The sequence below is a fragment of the Canis lupus genome, chromosome 2, assembly GCF_003254725.2.
Source record: "Canis lupus dingo isolate Sandy chromosome 2, ASM325472v2, whole genome shotgun sequence".
NCBI lineage: Eukaryota > Metazoa > Chordata > Mammalia > Carnivora > Canidae > Canis > Canis lupus.
In genome coordinates, this window is record NC_064244.1 from 46,319,408 (window position 1) to 46,339,565 (window position 20,158).

At 40.4% G+C, this 20,158-nt stretch overlaps 1 protein-coding gene and 1 long non-coding RNA gene across 16 annotated transcripts in view; one reads left to right on the forward strand and one right to left on the reverse strand.

The window, feature by feature from the left end:
- Positions 1-12: 12 nt before the first annotated feature.
- Positions 13-6,432, reverse strand: SMIM15 (small integral membrane protein 15). 5 transcript variants are annotated; one of them, XM_025446981.3, is made up of 3 exons: positions 6,293-6,432; positions 4,675-4,801; positions 13-3,803 (listed from the first exon to the last, which is right to left on the reverse strand). In XM_025446981.3, the coding sequence occupies exons 2-3, from the start codon at positions 4,774-4,776 to the stop codon at positions 3,567-3,569; spliced, it is 339 nt and encodes a 112-aa protein (XP_025302766.1). In that variant the 5' UTR covers positions 4,777-4,801; positions 6,293-6,432; the 3' UTR covers positions 13-3,566. The 5 variants fall into 5 exon arrangements, with proteins under 5 accessions (XP_025302766.1, XP_025302769.1, XP_025302768.1 ...); XM_025446984.3 differs by lacking the exon at positions 6,293-6,432 and adding an exon at positions 6,100-6,290; XM_025446983.3 differs by lacking the exon at positions 6,293-6,432 and adding an exon at positions 5,968-6,109.
- Positions 6,433-6,491: 59 nt separating this feature from the next.
- LOC112659837 (uncharacterized) overlaps positions 6,492-20,158 on the forward strand; it is a 108,845-nt gene continuing 95,178 nt past the window's right edge. For 9 of the 11 annotated variants that reach the window (XR_007404191.1, XR_007404195.1, XR_007404190.1 and 6 more), the window contains exon 1: positions 6,554-6,716. This is a non-coding gene — a long non-coding RNA (uncharacterized LOC112659837). Of the gene's footprint in view, positions 6,717-20,158 lie in introns of all 11 variants that reach the window. The other 2 variants (XR_004813503.2, XR_004813507.2) reach the window with 2 other exon arrangements.

Sequence of the window (20,158 nt, forward strand, 5' to 3'; positions counted from 1 at the left end):
CAGTGGTTGAGTGTGTCTGCCTTTAGCGCAGGGCATGGTCGAGGTCCTGGGATCCAGTCCTGCATCAGGCTTCCTGGGAAGAGCCTGCTTTTCCCTCTGCCTATGTCTCTGCCTCTCCCTCTGTGTCTTTCATGAATAAATAAATTTTTAAAAATTTTTAAATGAAAATGTCTTTATTTTTTTCAAGACAGACTTTAAACCTAAGCAAAGGTTTAATTCCAAAAATAAAAATGTTCATTTCAAAGTAATTAAAGTATCATATATACCTTAAGTACTTTCTCAGAGGTAAACTGTTCTTGATTTCCCATGCCTGTGCTATACATGCATGTAGCAGATTTCTGACTGCTCAAGTACAGAAAATGTGTTGGCTATTGGGTTTAATTCTATAAATCTAGCCTATTAGCTATGCCTTGGATATATGAAGTTGAAAATCAACAAAAATGGAGGAAAAAATTTTTCCCATTATGTTATTCTTTTCCATTCCTACTTTTACTGATTTCTATCATTTAATCAGCCTGAACCAATACCATTATATTTTTAATGCTATCTCATTAACCACACTATTTAAAATGTGATCTGATCTCACCAAACAAAAAATAAAACACAAAAACAAAAATAAATGTAACTGGAATTTACATAGAACAGGCTTTCTCAAACGGTGTCTATGTTCTTTGGGGGGAAAACCAGAAGTGAGAAGAGTCTGTAATAATTAAATACAGTTAAAAGACTCCAAGAAATCACATAGGAATAATCCCGTGTTTTTTATATTTCCCAAACTTGTGGTATTTGAACATGGAATCTATTTTAATACATTTGAGAAGCACATACATATACATACATATATATTTCAGATATAAAGTAAATCAGAGTTATGTTATAACCAATTCCAAACATAAAAACAATCATTAACAGGACACAGATTACCTCTAACGTAATACCAGATGAGGTGTAAAGTGCCCCTTACCCCTTTCCTTTACATTATGTGTAAGCAAAGAAGGAATGAGTCAGGAGCTGTTAATTATAATTTATCTCAACATTGGTTTTCAAGCTCACAGCTTGGAAAGCTTACTTTGCTTACTATAACCTCAAGAAATAAAAGTTAAAAATGCTATACTAAAAAGTGTATCTGATGTAGCAATACCATGCTGAAGTTTATCACGTGGATAGTATGGATCAAATTTTGACACACAAACCTTTTTTTCTTTTTTGGGTAAAATATCTATTATAGGCAGCCTGTGTTGTTCCCAAAACCAGGCATAAAAGGCTAATTGATGGGCAGCCTGGGTGGCTCAGTGGTTTAGGGCCGCCTTCAGCCCAGGACGTGATCCTGGGGACCCGGGATCGAGTCCTGCATCAGGCTCCCTGCATGGAGCCTGCTTCTCCCTCTGCCTGTCTCTATCTCTCTTCTGTCTCTCTCTCTCTCTCTCTCGCCGCCCCCTCCCGTGTCTCTAATAAATAAATAAAATCTTTAAATAAAAAAAGGTAATTGATTATATCCTCAAAACTTCAGAAGTAACATAAAAAGGCAATTTTTAAAAGAAATTTTATGCCTTATTAGGCATAGTAAGAATGATATTCTTTCATCAATAGTATTATTTGTTGCAGAGAAAAGACTGATTTTTCTGAAGAATCTACCCTCACAATACTCTATTTTGCATTCCCCATTTCCCCCACATAAACACAAACGTAAAGACATACATATTATAAAATCTGTCGATCTCACATATATAAAAAGGCTCCATAGATGTTGGGAAAAAACTAAAGCTGAAGAAACTGCCTATGTCAAACAAATTCAAAATTGGCATGTGTTAAGACTCGAAAAGAAATTATAGAAAAACAGATTTCAATACAAGAAATCAATGAAAGCACAGCTTTAGTAGATAATTGACAAATTTTACATGTATCTTAGCCTAATTTTTCTTAAACTGTGCTCTGCAGACCCAGGAGGACTAGGAGATACACAGAAGCAGTTTACGTTTTAATTTCAACTATTAAAACCTCAGTGACAATAAAGATATCCTAAATCACGTAAGTAACCTAACAAAACACTGAATTATTTCAGTGCCTGGAGACCAGTCTATAAGCATTCTCATGAGTCCTTAGGTTTTCATAGTTGAGAAACATTGCCCTGAACTTTTACAAGTAGGCTTGTAGCTATAAATAAATTCAGAACCCTTTGAAAAGTCTAACTTCAGTAACATATCTAACCCTCCGTTTAAAAAAAACAAAAACAAAAAACCCAGGACCTCTTTATAAAAAAGTATCAGATTTATTTCAATATCTAGTTTCATTTTTAAATTAAAGCTGGTGGACAATTATTTGTAATTTAAAATTCATTATCAGAGGTGAGGAAAATGTTAATAAGCTATTAGATACTGACAGTTAACAAAATTATTGGACTCTGCATTTATAAAAGCCATGTTTAATAGTAAAAAGTTCCAGTTATGCTACTTAATTGAAGGAAGTATCTTTTTAGCTCTTTATTTCTAATTTTAACACATTCTCATTTTGACATAATTTATCTTTTTCACCCAATTACTAGTATGAGGAACAAAATTTTTCCAAATGTTAAACTTTTACCACTTATGAAATAGGACTTAACTATTACTTTTTCAAAATTCCTTAAAAGAAGTCTGAAAGTTTAATTTTCACCATGAACCTGCTTGATCAGAAAGTACAGAACATCACTACTAGATAAATTAAAATGAAGAATGGAATAAAAACACACAAGTGGCATCTACATAATGAGCAAGTTATATAGTAAGACATATTAACTACACATTTCTACACAGCACAGTAAAGATTAAACTGCTTCCAAGGTACCACAAGCTTTGGCATTTTTACTGCAAGCTTTAAATCAAAGTGTTATTCTACTCAACAAGACAGCTCTGCGAAAATGGCAGTGTTCATAAGTACAAAAATTCTTCTACTTGGTAGGTGGTAATTCTACATAGCCAATAAGAGAATTCTTTATAAAATGAGATTTTTAAAAAATGCAAAATGTCTGATAATTATCTCAAAGGCTAAAATGAGAAAATGCAGAACACAAAGAGTCATTGGTTAATATGTGGCTTTGAGAAAGCCAGAAATGATTCTATTCCAGGAAGTAAGCAATAATGATAAAAGATGTAATTAATATATGGCTTTTAAGCCAAAGCACACTTTTCACCTCAGGACAGTTTTGACTATTACATCCTCAATTCCCTTCGCCCAGAACAGAACCCTGTTCTAAGCCATTATTTGAATAGAGTTCATAATGTATAGTCATTCTTCACCACCGGATGTTTTCATTTCAGAACATAAGCTGCCAAATGGCAAGTGACTAAGTCAATTATAAAGAATTTATAGCATAATAAATGCCAATTTACAGTAACTGTCATCAGACTTCTACACCAAAACCTAAAAGTTGCTGCAGTAGAGGTGACAACATGATTCTTCCATGAACTCAGACTTTGTTTACAACAAATTATAGCCATAAAAACCAGAAAAGAAACCTTTGTGGGCCCTTCCAATGCTGCATAATTTTCAAAATGATTTTCCTCTGGTTATACAGCCTGTTCATTCCTTCAATCCTTTTTTAGTCGTTTAGCTTTTGCAATATTTTCTTGACGTTTTTGTTTCTTCTTTTGCTCCTTTTCCCTGGCCTCAATCATCTTGGCCAATTTCCAGGACAGTACTGCACTTGCTAGAAACAATGGAGTAAGGGCCAAGATAACCGTCGTAAGGAAGCCATACGGGTCCTTTGCAGCCCATTCCACAACATACTCAGCCCAAGCCTTTATATCAAACATCTTTGTGGCCGTCTTCAGAAAAGGGAAGAGGGGGGCAACAAGAGAAAAGACTATGTGGTTAATCAAATTTTGAAAAAGTTACATCATACACTCAGTTAACTCGGAATTCTGTTGTAACTCATTAGGTTTTTGTTTTTGAAAAACCATCCATTAGTACTATTTTAATACGGACTGTTATCTCCAGTTAAGAAAAATAATTCAACTAGGGTAACACTTAAAAGTGTAAAGGTATAGAAGATAAAAAGTAAAAACCTTGTGGAATCTGTGTTCAGAAACGGCCAATTTTCTTTAGCAACAGACTTTTTAAAAAGAGTCCTGAGTCTTAAGCGCTCCTTCCAGGAAACAGCTGAATCGTGTTTGGTATTTTTTGACACAGACTTAGTATTATTAAGTACTAATTAACAAAAATACGATTCACCAAATTTGGTGTTTGAAAAGGACAAGCCACAGAATACATGAAAAGGTTGAGAGGAAGGTAATGAATGCATGGCTGTTTCCAGGGATGAAAAGGAGAGATGGTATGGGAGGCATGATTAATATCCACATTCGTGTGCAAAGAGACATAAGCAAAAAAAAGGACATGCTATCTTATGCCCTCTTTCCTCTCTAAAGATTCCTACTTGAGGACATAATTGAATAAATGAAAAAATTACCCATAACAGGTGCCAAGCATTTTGTTCCACTCTGAGTTGGTATGGGACGGCCATCTGGTAAATACGGATGGTGTGGATCTGAGTGACATTTTCTATTTTGCCCCAGAGGCTGATTTTCAACCTTTCGTGTTTGGGTCAACCTCTATTCAAAGGTGAAAATTAAGAATACTTGGGTAGGAATGGGTGTACATACATGCACAATTTTGGCTGGGATATAAAAAGCCATCTACCTTATGCTTGAGTAGTTCTTTCCAACTTTGTCCTGGAATTACTGGTGAGCCAATTACAGTGTCAGATGACTCTTGCTTGTCTGTCGTCTTTAGTTCTACCATACACTTGTGAGAGAAAGTTTAAATTCTGTATTGAAAACAGATAAGAGGGAAAAAAGTCAACTTTTAGGATAATTGTGAAAATTTCAAATAGACTATTTTGAAATCCTACCTATGCAACCTATAAATGACATGTAAAATTGCCTAGCACACTATACACATTAGAACCTATTCTTTCCTAATTTTTTTTTAGGTTTTATTTATTTATTCACGAGAGACACAGAGAGAGAAAGAGAGAGGCAGAGGCACAGGCAGAGGGAGCAGCAGGCTCCATGCACGGAGCCCGACATGGGACTCGATCCCGGGTCTCCAGGATCAAGCCCTGGGCTGAATGCAGACGCCCAACCTCTGAGGCACCCAGGGGTCCCCTCTTCCTAATTTGAAGAAAGAATCCATGACAACTGCAAATGCCCTCTAAGAAAATCCTAATTACTGGTATAATTACAACTATTTTACTAAATTACTTCAAAATAAAACTATGAGGCTCACTGACATATAAAGAGAAAAATGAGTTCACTGATAAGTTACAGCATATCCGTTCCCAGGTTTTGAACTTTTTTTTTTTGGTCACTCTACTACACAATTCGTGTTCTTCACAGAAACCAAAGGAAAATACACATCATCACCCACAATCCCTTCACCTCCAAAAAAGTACCACAGGGGCAGCCGGGGTGGCTGAGCGGTTTGGCGCCGCCTTCGGCCCAGGGCGTGACCCTGGAGACCCAGGATCGAGTCCCACATCGGGCTCCCTGCGTGGAGCCTGCTTCCCCCTCAGCCTGTGTCTCTGCCCCTCTCTCTCTGTCTCTCATGTGCCACAGGCTTTACCATCCCTCCACCGGTCGCTTCATACTCAAACGTTCAAGTGCCGGTAGGGCCCTGTTAACGGGCCTGGCCTCCGCCCCCTGCCTGGGATTCTCGGGCCCACACGGAGGTCCATCTGTTGGTTCACAACTTCTCCAGCACGGTCACGAACTGACTAAGGCAAAATTCAGTGACAATCGAAGAAACTTTGAGAAGAAGAAAAATAAAAGAGTAACGCGGAAGTGAAGGGCCGGGCTCGTGGCAAAGTTCTAGCCACTAAGACAGAAAAGCCACGGCCCAGAGGCCGCCACGGCCCAGAGGCCGCCACGGCTCCCGGGCGCTTGCACGCGACCCAAACCCGCGAGGCCCCCGCCTCGGAGAAGTCAGTCATACTCTCCTCCCCCCGTGAGGGGTCGAGCCCGGCTTCACGTCCGCCCAGCCCCGCGCGGCCCTGACGGTGCGTGGCCGCCGTCAGCACGTCGCGTCCATCCTCGGTGGGGTCCTTTCTCCCTCTAGTTCCCTCACCCCATCCGGCCGCCCGCCCCAGGGGGCCACGTTAGCTCGCCCAGCGGCCTCGGCGGGAATCCGAGAGCGGGCGGGTCCCGGGCATCCGGGCGTGGTCCCGCCGCAGCTCGGGCCTCCTCCGGGCGCGCGGGCTGGCCCGGCGCCCCCCTTCACGGCCGCGACCGCGGGCTCAGACCCCCGACTCCCAACTCACCTCCAGGCCGGAAGCAGGAAGGCGGAAGCCGCGGCTGGCGCGTCCCGCCCCCCGGCCGGCCCCAGCCCGCAGGGGGCCCGAGGAAGTCGAGGGGCCAGTTTCCGGCGGCGCCATTGCGGTGCGGGTCCCGGGACCCCGGCCTGCGGGGCTCGCGGGGGCGGGGCGGCGCCCGGGGCCGCGAGCGGCGGGTGAGGCCTCTGCGGGGAGCCCGAGTCCGGCGCCTCCTGCGGGGGCCCAGGGGCGAGGTGGAGGCGCGGGAGGACGCCGGGAGCCGCGCCGGGGCGCCGCGGGGCGTCCGTCTCTGCCCCCGAGGTCAGCCAGGAGCCGGCGGTTGGTGCAGGGCCCCGACGGGTGAGGTCTGGAGCCCCTGGAAACACCCCCCGGACCGGTAGCGCTTGGTCTCCACAAGCCGCCCCGAGCCCAGGTGAGGGTCACCGAGCGACCGTCGGAGGATCCGGGCGAGCCCGTCCTCCCGGGCCACCCCGCCCCAGCCCCTGCCTCTTCTGGTTGGACAGGACCGCAGGCCGGGAGCCCGACCGTGGTGGATCCCCTGGACCTTGTTCCTGAGGGGAAATGCAAGCAGGCTGTGCGAAGAGGGGGTTTTTGTGGTTTGTTTTGAATTTGAGACCCTAACTCCTTTCACACCACACACACACACACACACACACACGAAATGCTCCGTGCTTGCCCCAAAGTGAACTCGGCCAATGAACCGTCTGGGCGTAGAGTTCCGGCAGAGATGCTTGCTCTTTCAGTACACGAATCCAGGGATGCAAAAGTCAACCAGCAGAAAGAGCCACTTTAACACTGTCTTCTAATCTACAGGAAACTGAGGGATTAACTCTGGTTTGGTTGGTGACCAGGTTTTGTGATTGCTTGCACTGAGCTGCTCGCTCTCTCTGCCGCTTGCTCGCGAGTGTTGCAAGACTTCTTCACTTTCATGTGCCAAGTAAAGCAGGTTTTTATTCTTGAAAGACTATAGAACGTTCTCTTTGAGGAGCAAGCTGTGACATGCATAACTAGTTTAGATGGAACAGCAGTAACTATTATTTACCAGGCAACAGGCTTTTTGGCAAAAAAAACTAAACTACTGTCCGTCGGGCATACGTTAATGTTTGTGTGTTGTGTTAGCAGCAGTTGTTTTCTTACTCATTCTTGTTTGGAAACGTGGGTGATGGTTTCAGAGCTTATGCTGCTTGGACCCCGCCTGTACCTGTAGTAGCTGGAAGGAGCAGACTCAGCCACTGGATTGTGTATACAGAAAACTTTACTTGCTAGAAATCACTGACTATGTGATTTCTAAAAACTTGCTCAAATAGTAGTTCCAGGCAGGGTCAGAATGCATTTTAACGTCCTTCAGTGCAGAGGCAAGGTGTGCGTGATTTTTTTTTAATCTTGGATCCGCAGTATACCCAATTACCGCCTTCCCAGTAGTTTGCTCTGCTGCTTCTCCTGTTAAATGCATTGGAGTCTTGGGCTGCAAGAAAAGATGCATAAGAAGTAAGCTCTATAGCTGGTTGTAGTCTAGACCTTGCCTTCACAGCCTAATACTGCTTACCTAGTTTTCAGCGCCAGGATGCAAGCCCAGGAATAGCATAGGGGTTGCCAGGGATGAGCCCCTTAATGCAACCTGCAGTGCCTTAATGAAACGTGGTGTGAAGGGGACGCCTGGGTGGCTCAGCAGGTGTCTGCCTTCGGCCCAGGGAGTGATCCTGGAGACCCGGGGTCGAGTCCCACATCGGGCTCCCTGCATGGAGCCTGCTTCTCCCTCTGCTTGTGTCTCTGCCTCTGCCTTTCTGTGTGTCTCTCATGAATAAATAAATAAATATTAAAAAAAGAAAAAGAAAAGAAAAAGAAAGAAAGAAAGGTGGTGTGAAGGTTCAGGTACTGTGCGCTGTTTTCTGTAGTCAGGAGTCCTAGCTTGTGAGTTGAGGTTCCCAGGCCTTGTCTCTGCTGTATACACTGGTATATCTGTATACACTGGTAAGTCACTCTGAGCCTGTTTCCTCTTCCTTATGTGGAATGTACACAGGTTATCTCTGGTGTTCTTTCAGCTTTAAAATTATGTCAGTTGGACTGGGTTTGGCCATTTTTCTAACTTATGTTTCGTAAGTGGCAGCAGAACCGGGAACTCAGTGGAAACATAGCCAATTTTCTTAAGGTCTTATTCTTTATTTGAAAAGATTCTTTTGGGTTTTTTTTCTTTCACAAATGTCCTTTAGAATGCCAACTTAGGATAACAAGGAAATAAGCTCGGCTTGTATTTATTAAGAAATCTTATTCATGTAACTTGAACCAGTTATCAGAACCCTACACTATTAAGAACAGTTTATCTTGGCATAATTCCTTGGTAGTGTATCACACCACCCTCCCCATTCACCCTAGTTATCTTGAAAAAAAGAACATTACAAAATTTTAATCTTTTTTTCTCTCTTAAGAAGGTAAGCCCTACTCTGTCATTTGTTCAAAAAGTATTTTTCTCCTGATGGTACAAAGTTAGATTTCACCTTGACTCTTCAAAATTGTGAATGAAAAAGAAAACATCATGAATGAGTAAAACCAGAGTAAGATTCTGTTATTAAAATCTAGACTTGACTAATGATCTTGAGAACTTTCCTACCTACTCAAGATTTTGTGTTTATTTCTCTGCAGTTAACACTTCACATATTTGACTTTATTTGACAAAATTGCTTTCTTTAAGTTTTATTTTTTTCCTTTCATTGAAACATAATGAAAATATATTTCTTGTTTTTTTTTAAAGATTTTATTGTTTGGAGGAAGGGGGGGTCGAAGGAAAGAGAGAAGCATCCTCCCCTCTGATATGGAGTCGGACATGGGGCTTTATCTCAAGACCTTGAGATCATGACCTGAGCCGAAATCAAGAACGATTAACTGAGCGAGCAACGCAGGTGCCCCAAAAATGCATTTCTTAATAATTACAATTGTTGATTTAAAAAGTAATAATCAGGTTTTACTGGTATTTGCAAGATCATATTAAAGAATAATAATTTCTTAAAAACTATTAGTACTCATTATGCACCAGATACTGGGCTAGATGCCTCAGATCTGTTATCTCGAGACTAAACAATCCCAAATGATAGTGTTCTTATACCCATTTTACAGATAAGGAATCAGAAACTTGAAAAATAGAGCAGAATTCTAAACACACCCGGCCAAAATCCCTGTTCTTCCTTAATATCCAAAGATTTGTCCGAAAAAGGCTGATTTCATAAAATGAAAGCATATTTTTTATTCTATAATTGTTAATTAACTAATAATCACAACTGAAATTTTTCCATACTTTAGAATTTACTATTGCCCAGGTGGTGGCAGCATGTCTCAAAGAGCTAGTATGGTGCAAAAGATTCTCTCCAACTTTGCCAGTTGATTTGCCTCCTCATATGGGATCTCTGTCAACTAACTTCTCTGTTGGGCTTTCGCTACTATTAGACCAAGCCATCAGTGACTAAATGTGTTTTCCATTCTCCCATCAGCCTCATCTTCTGAATGGGTCCTACCCTGCTACTTTGCTTTTAGCTTATTTTACTTAGAAAGCATCACAAAATTACTGTTTTTTAGGATATTTATGTAGACCTATCCAGTAACACAAAAAATTTTTTTCAAATATTGTTAATTTTCACCCATTGTTAAATATAATTTAGAAGAAACCTATACTAAAACAATGAGCTAATCTTATAAAATACTTGTTTAAATTAGATAGCATGCTTCTTAAACATATAGGATATACCAATTAAGGAGGCCATGAAAAGCTTTTAAAAGATAGAATGAATCTTCAAATTAAGAACAAGAACATTCAGGAGGGAGCAGGGCAAGGTTGTACAATTCAGAAGGAATGCATATGTAGCAGAATAACTAGTTAAACCAATTTTAGCTAAAAATTGCTTGGAACATTATTTTCACCTTTGTAGGGCAGATGCTACTTCCTCACAAAAACTCTCTCTACCCCATCACTTAATTTTTTTTTTCATAGCACTCCAGTCTGAACTTGTTTGCCAGTTTGTTATCTGTTTTTCCTGCTAAAAGATAAGCTGTATGTGATCAGTTACCCCAGTACCTGAAAATATTGTTTTGAATAGTTGATTCCAAAATGTAGTAGCATTGCTACTTACAAATAAAACTGTTAGTTTTATTTTAATTTGTAGTATGAACAAATCATGAAATAACCTAAATCTTGTGAAGTTTGTATTAAAATACCAAATGGGCACCTGAGTGGTGCTCAGTTGGTTAAGCATCTGCATTCATCTCAGGTCATGATCTCAGGATCCTGGGATGGAGTCCCATGTTGGGCTTCCTACTCAGAAGGGAGTCTGCTTCTTTCTCACCCTCTCCTCCTTCCCCCACTCATGCTCCCACTGTCTCTCTGTCAAATAAATAAATAAAGTACCAAACAGTTGTAGTATGTTTTCAGGGTAATAATGGATGCCCATAAGAAGAGGTCTGAAGATGAGTAGGTAAGGTGTTTAGAGAAAGGTAAAGTAATTATGATAATCTTGTTAATTAAAGAATACTAGTTACTTAATAATTTCCAAGTATGTACAAGGAACATAGACTATGGGTGCTAAGATTTACAATAAGAACAGCCTGGAGTAGATATCTCTGTAGAGATCATTGAAAATGGGGCAAAAGTGTATGTGCAGACTAGATGCTCTCTTGATATTTTCCAGCTTCATTATTCCCAGTGCAGGTTGCAGGAGAAATACTTAGATTGAATAGCAGATACGTCTCTCATTGATTATTCCTTGCTACTCATGGCTTCTTGTATACATTTAGAAACATTGAGTACAGTCACTGCATGTGGTTACATATAGCTGCTTTGGCTAGTTTATAGAATTTTTTTCACAAAATACTGAAAATTAGGTGTTTCTGCGCTTTCAATACTGAAACTGTTTACAATTCTTTATCTTCAGAATGTACTGTACATGCACATGCAGCAAACTAAATTCCCTGTAGGTAGAGAGCATCATTAGTGAAACTTTCTGAAGCCTTGCGTTGCAGTCAGTGCTTTTGAAGTTGTGAGATACTAAACTTCCCTGCTGAATCTAGAGGTTCAAATTTTAGGCTTGCCCCTAAATAATGAAATTATATTAACCATGTCGAGTTACTTTTTATTTCTATGCTAGAGTCTCTTAGCCATTAAATAAGAATTGCTATCCCAATTGGGAAAACTAATCCATGTAAGAATCCTTCAGTGTAAAAATGATGTGTATTGCAAAAGCACCCCCCTAGCAATATCACCGTCACTGGGTAGAATTTTAATTTGATGCCTTCACCTAAACATATAAACCGTATAAAACATTTTAACTGGGGGCAGCCCGGATGGCATAGCGGTTTGGCGCCGCCTGCAGCCCAGGGCGTGATCCTGGAGATCCGGGATCGAGTCCTGTATCGGGCTCCCTGCATGGAGCCTGCTTCTCCCTCTGCCTGTGTCTCTGCCTCTCTCCTGCTTTGTATCTCTCATGAGTAAATAAAATAAAAATCTTTAAAAAAAAAACATTTTAACTGTATAAAACATGTTCAGTGATCTTGTCAGAGACATTGTTCTCCATGTCATAGAGTACCCTTTATAGAAAGTCCCATGTAAGGTATTTCAGAATGTGATTCTAAAAAACTTTCGGAAACCCCTTTTGGTAATGAGAGTTTTGCCTCTTTTTGGTTTGATTGTAAGGAAGCTCAAGAACGAAATTTGAAGTTCATGTTTCACATCTATTCTGACCTGCATACTTGGATTTCTTTTTAAATACATTTTTCCTAGGACAGGTATTGTCTATCTGTAATTATCATATATGTTAATATAGTAAGATAAGTCCTTGGTGAAATAAGGGACTGTATAGTTGCCTGTTTATCAGGTGTTTGAAACTCAGAGTTTACTTTTGATATGTAACAAGTAGTTATTTGCTAGTAAAATTCTTCCACTGATTCTAATTTTTATGTCTATTTTAAAATCTTGTATTATAACTGTATCATTTAAAACTAGGGAACATAGGAAATCATTGTTGGGAACTGCATTCCAAAGTCTAATGCTAAAAGCTAGTTTGTGCCTTTAATAGGCCTTGGAATATAATGTGTATATTTGGAACCTAGTTTTAAAAATCAACAAAATTTACTTGCGCCAGGCTATAAATATATATGGTTTATGCTCCTTAAACCATCACTTAGAGACATATCCTACTCCCAAATTCATAAATTGCTCTTGCTGAGTTTACAGTTTATGTTTTTAGGCTTTAAGTCAGGAAGTGAAACTGTCTGAAATCTAAAAACTCCATTCTGATTCACATATGTATTCTTGAAGTAATAATCATGGCGTGTATGATGAGTTTCTAGAGGCTTTGAATTTGGAGCTTGACTTAATTTTTAGGTTTGACCTTGATCAACTAATTTCCTATTCTTTGTAATGAGGAGATAATAGTCATACCTGCCGTTATACAGAAAGTCGGACCAAAGTTCTCTTGAGATTGTTTTCATCTCTAGGTTTTAATATTCTATTGCAGGACTGTGCTGCAGCTGTACACTTGTATTATTAATGAATATAGGTATATAAGAATCTGATTTAGTCTCTAGTTCTAGGTACATATTTGACTTCATGATGGAGCAAAAAAATCATTTACTATTTCTGTACCAGATTCCCATGTCCATAAAATATAATTAAGAATACCTGTTTTTTTGCAACATTGACTAGCTAATGAATAATTGTGTGGTCTCCTTTTTATAGAAGGTTATATTTTATAGAATTTGTTTGTAAATTGATTGTTGAAAGCTTACACAGATTCCCAGGGAATTATGTTATAAATAGTGGTTACATTCTTCATTCAGCCTGTAAATGCCTATTTGACACACAGTATAAGTGGAAAAAGTGCCTTTGCATAAAAATGGTAGAATATAATCTTCAAAACTGTTAATAAAGTAGTAAAAATTAGATGAATTTTTGATAGCTTTGTGCAATAGTAGGATCTTATAGCAAGTGTTGGAAAATAAATTTATCTGAGTCCATTTTTTCTTCCAGATTTTTACGTCCTAGAAGGTATGGTATGAATGATTTGTCAACACTTTCTGACCATCTTACCACATATGCAGAGTGATACATCTTACTGTATATGTAGTCTAGGAATCATTGTTTGTTGCAACTGTTTTCAAGTCTGGTGACCCTTTTATACCATAGGAAATTGAAGCTACATATGGGTCTGTAAATTATTCATATGTGTATGCAAGGCATATGGAATATATTCATATACATTAGTCTGTGATGTTCCCCTCTCCCCATTCTATTGTCTGTAGAATAAAGTGCAAACTCTTTAGAGAAGCCTAATGATTCTTACCAATCTGGCCCAGCCTGCCATATCAATCTTCTAGCATGATAGAAGATCATTTATTTCAGTCCTCTGCAGCTCTAAGAGATGCCTTCTTAACGTAGTAGTTGCAGTATAGGCTCTGGAACCAAACTACCTAATTTGAATTCCAGCTCTTCTCTTGCTAGGATGATGAGACTTCTATGAGAATGCACCTCACAGACCCCCACTACAAGGATCCCAGCTGCTGTGTTCTGAAATCCATCACTATGTTTATGTGAATACTGGTTTCTTTTGCAGCTCACTGAGCATGGCAGAAATATTAAGGCCTGTTTTTGATAGACATATGGCTACCCTGATAGCTATCAGGGGCTCAAGAACTTCCCCCTTGCCTTGCCAAGCCTTCCTTAGGCTTCATGTCCATCTACAACACTTACACCCAACCTACCCTCTCTCTTTCATTTAGGGTCAAACTTATATTGTGGTGTGACAGTCCACCCAGTCTTCCCGGCTCCCTCCCCATTTTCTCTCACACATATTTTCCCTGATAAAAATGGTAGAATAATTCCATCTTGGTTTATGAGGTGGTAAAATTTAGATTTAGAAGTAGCTCATCCATGTCCTGGCCTAAAGATGCCACAGTGATTGGTAGGTAGGGCATTCATTGCCCCTGGCATAGCCTACAGATTAATTATTAAAGATTTCACTAGTGTTGACCTGGGACAATGTCCATATCTCCAGTGAAGGAGAATTGTGGCAGTATGCAGACATTTGAAAAATATGGGAGGAATAACATCTACAAAGACAATAGAGTAGGCTGGTTACTGTTAAACTGTATTGAAGTACTACAGAAGGAACATAGAAGATAGCTGTTAACAAGTCGTGAATAGCTCAGTGTTAGAGCTGGAGCCTTTATCACCCAGAAAGTCAGAGTCAGTTGAGCCACATGCTGGAGAACTAGCCAATGTTGGCATGACGGAGCTCCAGAGACATTTGAGCCTTCAAATGGTAATATGGCTCTGCTAATGTGAAGGTGAGGAAATATAGGGTCCTAAACATGGGATGAAGTCATTTTTTAAAGATTTATTTAGTTATTTGAGAGAGAGAAGGAGGGAGCATCAGCAGGGGGAGGGACGGAGGGAGAAAGTAGACATCTCCACTAAGCACAGAGCCCAACATCAGGACTCCATCCTACAAGCCTCAAATCATGATCTGAGCTGAAATCAAGAGTCGAACACTCAACTGATGAACCACCCAGGCGCCCCAGAGGATGGAGTCATCTCAATGGACTCCCCTGCCCTCCCTTTGGACCCTCAGGGCTTGCAAAGGTAACCGTTCTTTAGTAAAAACTAGCATGTTTGCTCTGCTGGAGATCCTGCAGATGCCTCTTGCTTACAAGGCAGTAGCCCCCCTCCTCTACCCTCTTTCTCCTTTCCTAGTTGCCAAGTGAATAGCTAACCAGTAACCAGGGCAATAACTGGTTTAAATCTCAGTGATGTGAAAAATATCTGAATTGCACTGGCCCACTGTGGAGGAGGGAATAAAGAGGCTGAGCAAATGGCCATGCTAGAATGGATATGTTGCATAAGGCCAGAAGATTCACTGGAGGATTGTACTCCCTGAGATGGCCTACAGTCTACATGGTTCACCCAAGACCATCAGGAGAGCACAGTTGAGCGAGGCATCAGCATCACTTAGAAGTTGGGTGGTAGCTCTCCTCTGCAAGCCTGGGATGGAGGTAAGAGAAGCTGTGACAAAGCTGGCTCATTAACATCCAAGGGAATAATAGAGCTCTGAAGTAGGGAAGCCAGGTGGTGTTGCTTAACTGCCAGAAGCTAGAAGACTGCAATTATCATAATGACTGGCGAGGTCATTCTTGCATCCAAAAGAGCTTGACCCACAAGGAGTTCTAGTGTCTGTTAATACAGCATGGTCTCCCTAGAGGCAACATAGATGGGCAGTCCAGTGAAGGTGCTGATTAACATCTTTTACCCTAAAAAAGCAAGAATGGAGGAGCAGGAGGCTGATGGCAGGCAGTGACAGCAGTAAAAAGGCATGATCCCTTGTTTTGTTTCCAGGCCTAAAATAGTTTCCAGATCTAGAACTGAGTGTGTGGATGAGTCCCAGGAAGAAGAACCCTACCGCAAAGTAAATAAATACATGACGTTTCTTCAGAAGGGCTTTGTGGCCATCTCTCTGAATGACTACACTAGAGAAAGGGTAGTCAGGTATTTTGAGGACTACTGGTCATAGGATTTGAGTTGATGTTGGTATCTGGAAATTTAAAGCAACATCACAGCCTTCCTGTTAAAATGAGCATCTACCAGACTAGCTATTCTGACTCAAGTTAGTCTCATAGTGGCCTCAAGTACATGATTAGAATTTATGTGACAATTTTAGTAACTGCCACATTGGGTCCCTGGTCTGTGGAGTCAGAGTTATAGCAGGGATTGCCAAATGGAACCCTCTGAAACTGCCGCCCCCCAAGATAGTAAATCAGGCATAATATTGTATTTGGGGGGAATAATGAAGATTAGTGCCACCATTTAAGACCTAAAAGATACAGGGGTGCTGGTCCCAATTCTGTTTAATATACCAGTCCAACTCCTAAATAAACTGGATAGATCATGGAGAGTTATTAGGACTACTGCTGTTCTTTGCTGGACTCATTGCTAGAACAGATTAGTAAGTCCTCAGATACATGATGTGTTACTAATTTGGCAAAGGTTTTATCCAGTCCAATTAGAAAAAAGAGTTCGCCTTCACAAAAAGCAGTCAGTACTGTCCATTTAGACAGTTTTTCCTCAGGGCTATGTAAACTTTCCCATCTAGTCATAATATGGACATAGGGACCACCTAAATAGCCCTCTCATGACACTACACTGGCCCATTTTGTTGACAATGTCATGTGGTTGGACAGTTGAGCAAGAAGTGGCTACTATGCTGAAGTTTTTGGTTGGATACATGTACCCCAGAGGATGGGAGATAAACACTAAGAAGACCAGTCACTTCAGTAAAGTTTGGAGATCCAATCATCATGGAAATGCAGGATAGCTCCTCCAAAGTGAAAGTCAAATTACTGCCTCTTGCTGCCCCTTCCACAAAGAAGTAGAATGTTTTGTTGGTCTCTTTTTCTTTTGGAGACAAGGCATCCCACAACCAGGAATAATGCTGGCTTGTATACCAAGAAATGTGGAAGGCTGCCAACTCTGAATAGGGCCCAGAGCGGGAAAGTTCTCTGTGACAGTTTCGAGCAAGCAGCCTTGACAGACACTTGGACCTTGTGATCCAGCAAACTTTAGGGGTGTCGGTGGGGAAAAATGCAGTGTGGAATTTATGGCAAGTTCAATGGGAGAATCATAATACAGGCCCCTGGGATTCTGGAGTAAGGTCATGCCATCTGCAGCAGGTAATTGTATAACTATTGAGAAACAGCTCTTGGCATGTCACTGGGCTGAGTAGAGACAATGTCTGGCCATGGAACGATTAAACCTGCCCTTCCTCCAAGTCCCTATTGGAGTAAATGATTTTCTAAATCCATCAATCCATCTATATTTATTAGTTGCCATCGTAATAAAAGCAAGTGTTTTAACTGTTCATTTATTTTTAACAGATGGAGTCTTAGCTAACAGATTAAATCCATTACTATTATTACTTATTTTGATGTTCTAATTGCCTCATATTTGACCAGTGGAGTCCCAGAATGTTCCCTGTGTATGTCAGAAGTCTCAGATGTGTCATGTACTCAACATAATTTGAGCCCTTTCTTATTTTTTGGTACAATCAGATATTCCAGGTTCATCTTGTACTTTCCCTGGAATCAGCCATTTCATTAAGGAGCCCTGCTTTCTTTTCATGGACAGTGATACATAGGAACCAGGATCCGAGTGCTAGGTTTGCTCATACTGCTAGTGTTTCATTGGCTGTAGTCCCTCTCAGCAGAGACACATATACAGATTTGTATATTTTTACCTATTAAAAGCCATGAGTTTATTTTGATACCTTCAGTTGCAGTCTGTCACTACTTTCTATTCTTTCCCTTTTCCTTATTTGCAATTCCCTTGACAGAAATAATCCTGGCTGCCATTATCGTTAATATATTTATTAATTTGCTTAAGGCTGAAATACATGGAAGGTAGTTTGAGAATTGCTAATTCATTGTATTTTGAAAAGAAGATGTATAAATTTTTAGGTGACCCATCCATTTCCAGCCCTCAGTTTGGCAGCTGGAAGTCATCTCTTAAGTAAGGTTAATAAATTCAAGCTAAAGCCCCAAGTAAGTGTGTATAGGCAGGCCAGGAAACGTGGATGGCCCAGGGGGTTGTTAAAGGGCCCTAGAGCTACAGTCCAGGGTAGTAGCTTCAAACTTCATATTGACCGTAACACAATAGGTGACACAGAAATTGTTATGATGGGTAATAGTAGTTGATCATGGCATTAACCACCAGGTCTTGGCAAGTATAATCATCACACTAAGAACTGGCACCTTAGCTGAAGGAAAGGATCTCCCTTGATGGTGCAGTTTAATCTTTTATTAAAAGCAAACTACAGTAGATTGTTAGGCTTTTTCTGCCCATACATAAAGCACAATTTCTCAGTGACCTCTTTTATAACCTTGTATTAACATATATCCTTTAAAAATTTGCATCCAGTTTTATGACCTACTAGTATTTTTAAGAACTATTTTTAGGGGGCTCAGCAGTTTAGCGCCACCTTCAGCCCAAGGCGTGATCCTGGAGTCCCAGGATCGAGTCCCACGTTGGGTTCCCTGCATGGAGTCTGCTTCTCCCTCTGCCTGTGTCTCTGCCTGTATGTCTCTCATGCATAAATAAATAAAATCTTTAAAAAAAATTTTTTTTAGGAAATGATAGAAGGAAAAGGGTGTTATTAAATGCAGTACTCTTAATCTGGAGGCTAGCACTTTCTACACCAAAACCTGATTGATTTGGCGGAAATGACATTTTGTAATTGGAATATAAGCTCTTACTAAGAGCTTAAGATTTTGTGTAAATGTGCTGTCAGCCTCAGACATCAAGTGTGCAAGCCATTTGTGCTTTAACATCAATTTCTTTTTGCTTTTACTACTTTTGTAGTTTTGGTAAATATCATCAAGCAACTTCAGCTTTCTACCTTAGCATTGAATGGTTAAGCAGTCCAAAGATAAATGGATCCTTTTGTATTGCTAGTATCTTTGAGGAAGTCTTAAATTTTGGTTATTAAGATCAGAGTTTAGTGTTGTGCAGTGCATTGGCTTTTTCCTCTAAAATGAGAGGTAAACTTAAAGTTTATTAGTCTCTTCACCTTAACGTGGTCCATACATAAATTTGTCTCTTTTGCTTGGTTTTTTTGCCTTTAGATTTGCTGTTGACTGTCCTTCACCAAAGAGAAATTATATGTTAAATCCTTAAAGTAGAAGCACCTGGGTGTCTCAGTTGGTTAAGTGTCTGCCTTCGGCTCAGGTCATGATTGGGTCCTGGGATTGAGCCTGCATGGGGGGCGGGCAGTGGGAGGGGCGTCCCTGCTCAGCAGGGAACCTGCTTCTCTCCCTCCTGCTCCCTGTCCTTGTGCCTCTCTTTCTGTCAGATAAATAAATAAAATCTTTTTTAAAAAATCCTTAAAGTGGCCTGTTTTTTTGTAAACTTGAATAACTGGTGCAATGTTTGGGAAAAGAAAGGGGCACTTTTTCTTCTTTGAAAAGCACACTGGCCAAATTCGTAAGGCCATGGGAAGGCTGGAGTTATGCAAGCTGACTCACCTTGACATTATTTTGTGTAAATGGCTTTAATTTAATGCATCTATACTTAGATAATGAAACAAAAAATATAAATTTATTATAAAGTACACCTTTCAGTTTGCTTTTGGTTCATCTCTGTCAAAGCAGGTTCAATTGGTTTTACAAAGAAATCAATGATATGCCTTCTCCAAAATGTTAAGACAATCTGATTGAGATTCCTTTAAAGTGGGTTAATTTTAAAGTCAAGTATCACTAAACATCTGTAGTAGGCAGCTTTAAAGATGGCTCCCAGTGATACCCACTTGCTGTTATCCATACCCTTGTTTTATTCCTTCTCATTTAGTTTAGCTAGATCTAATAGCATACTTCTGATTAATAGAACATGGTAAAAGTGATAAGATGTGACTTCTAGGTTAGATTACAGAAAGATTCTGGCTTCTGTCTGGCTCACCCTATCTTGCTCTCTCACTCACTTTAATGGAAGCCAGTTGCCATGTTGTGAGCTACCATATGGAGAGGCAGGAGAATTGGAGCGGGCTTCTACCCTACAATGAGTGAAGAACTGAATCTTACCATAACTATGTGCATGAGCTTGGCTGCAAGCTCTTCCTCTCTGTCAAGCCTTGATGATGACAGTCCGGCTGACCCTGTGAAAGCAGCCTTGTGAGAAGCCCTCAGCCCACTACCAGATTCCTGACCACGAGAAAGTGTGTGATAATAAATGTTGGTTGTTTTAGTCGCTAAATATTGGGATCATTTGTTACTCAGCCAGGGGTAACTAATACAGTGTAAAAATTAAATCACAAAAGCCCCTCAAGCTTTGTGTTT

Excerpts from the sequence above, each read along its gene's own strand:
- SMIM15 (XM_025446981.3), bottom strand. The coding sequence starts at position 4,776 with ATGGTAGAACTAAAGACGACAGACAAGCAAGAGTCATCTGACACTGTA. Across the intron at positions 3,804-4,674 it reads AAGAACTACTCAAGCATAAG|ACGGCCACAAAGATGTTTGA; the intron begins GTAGATGGCTTT and ends CCTTTTCTGAAG.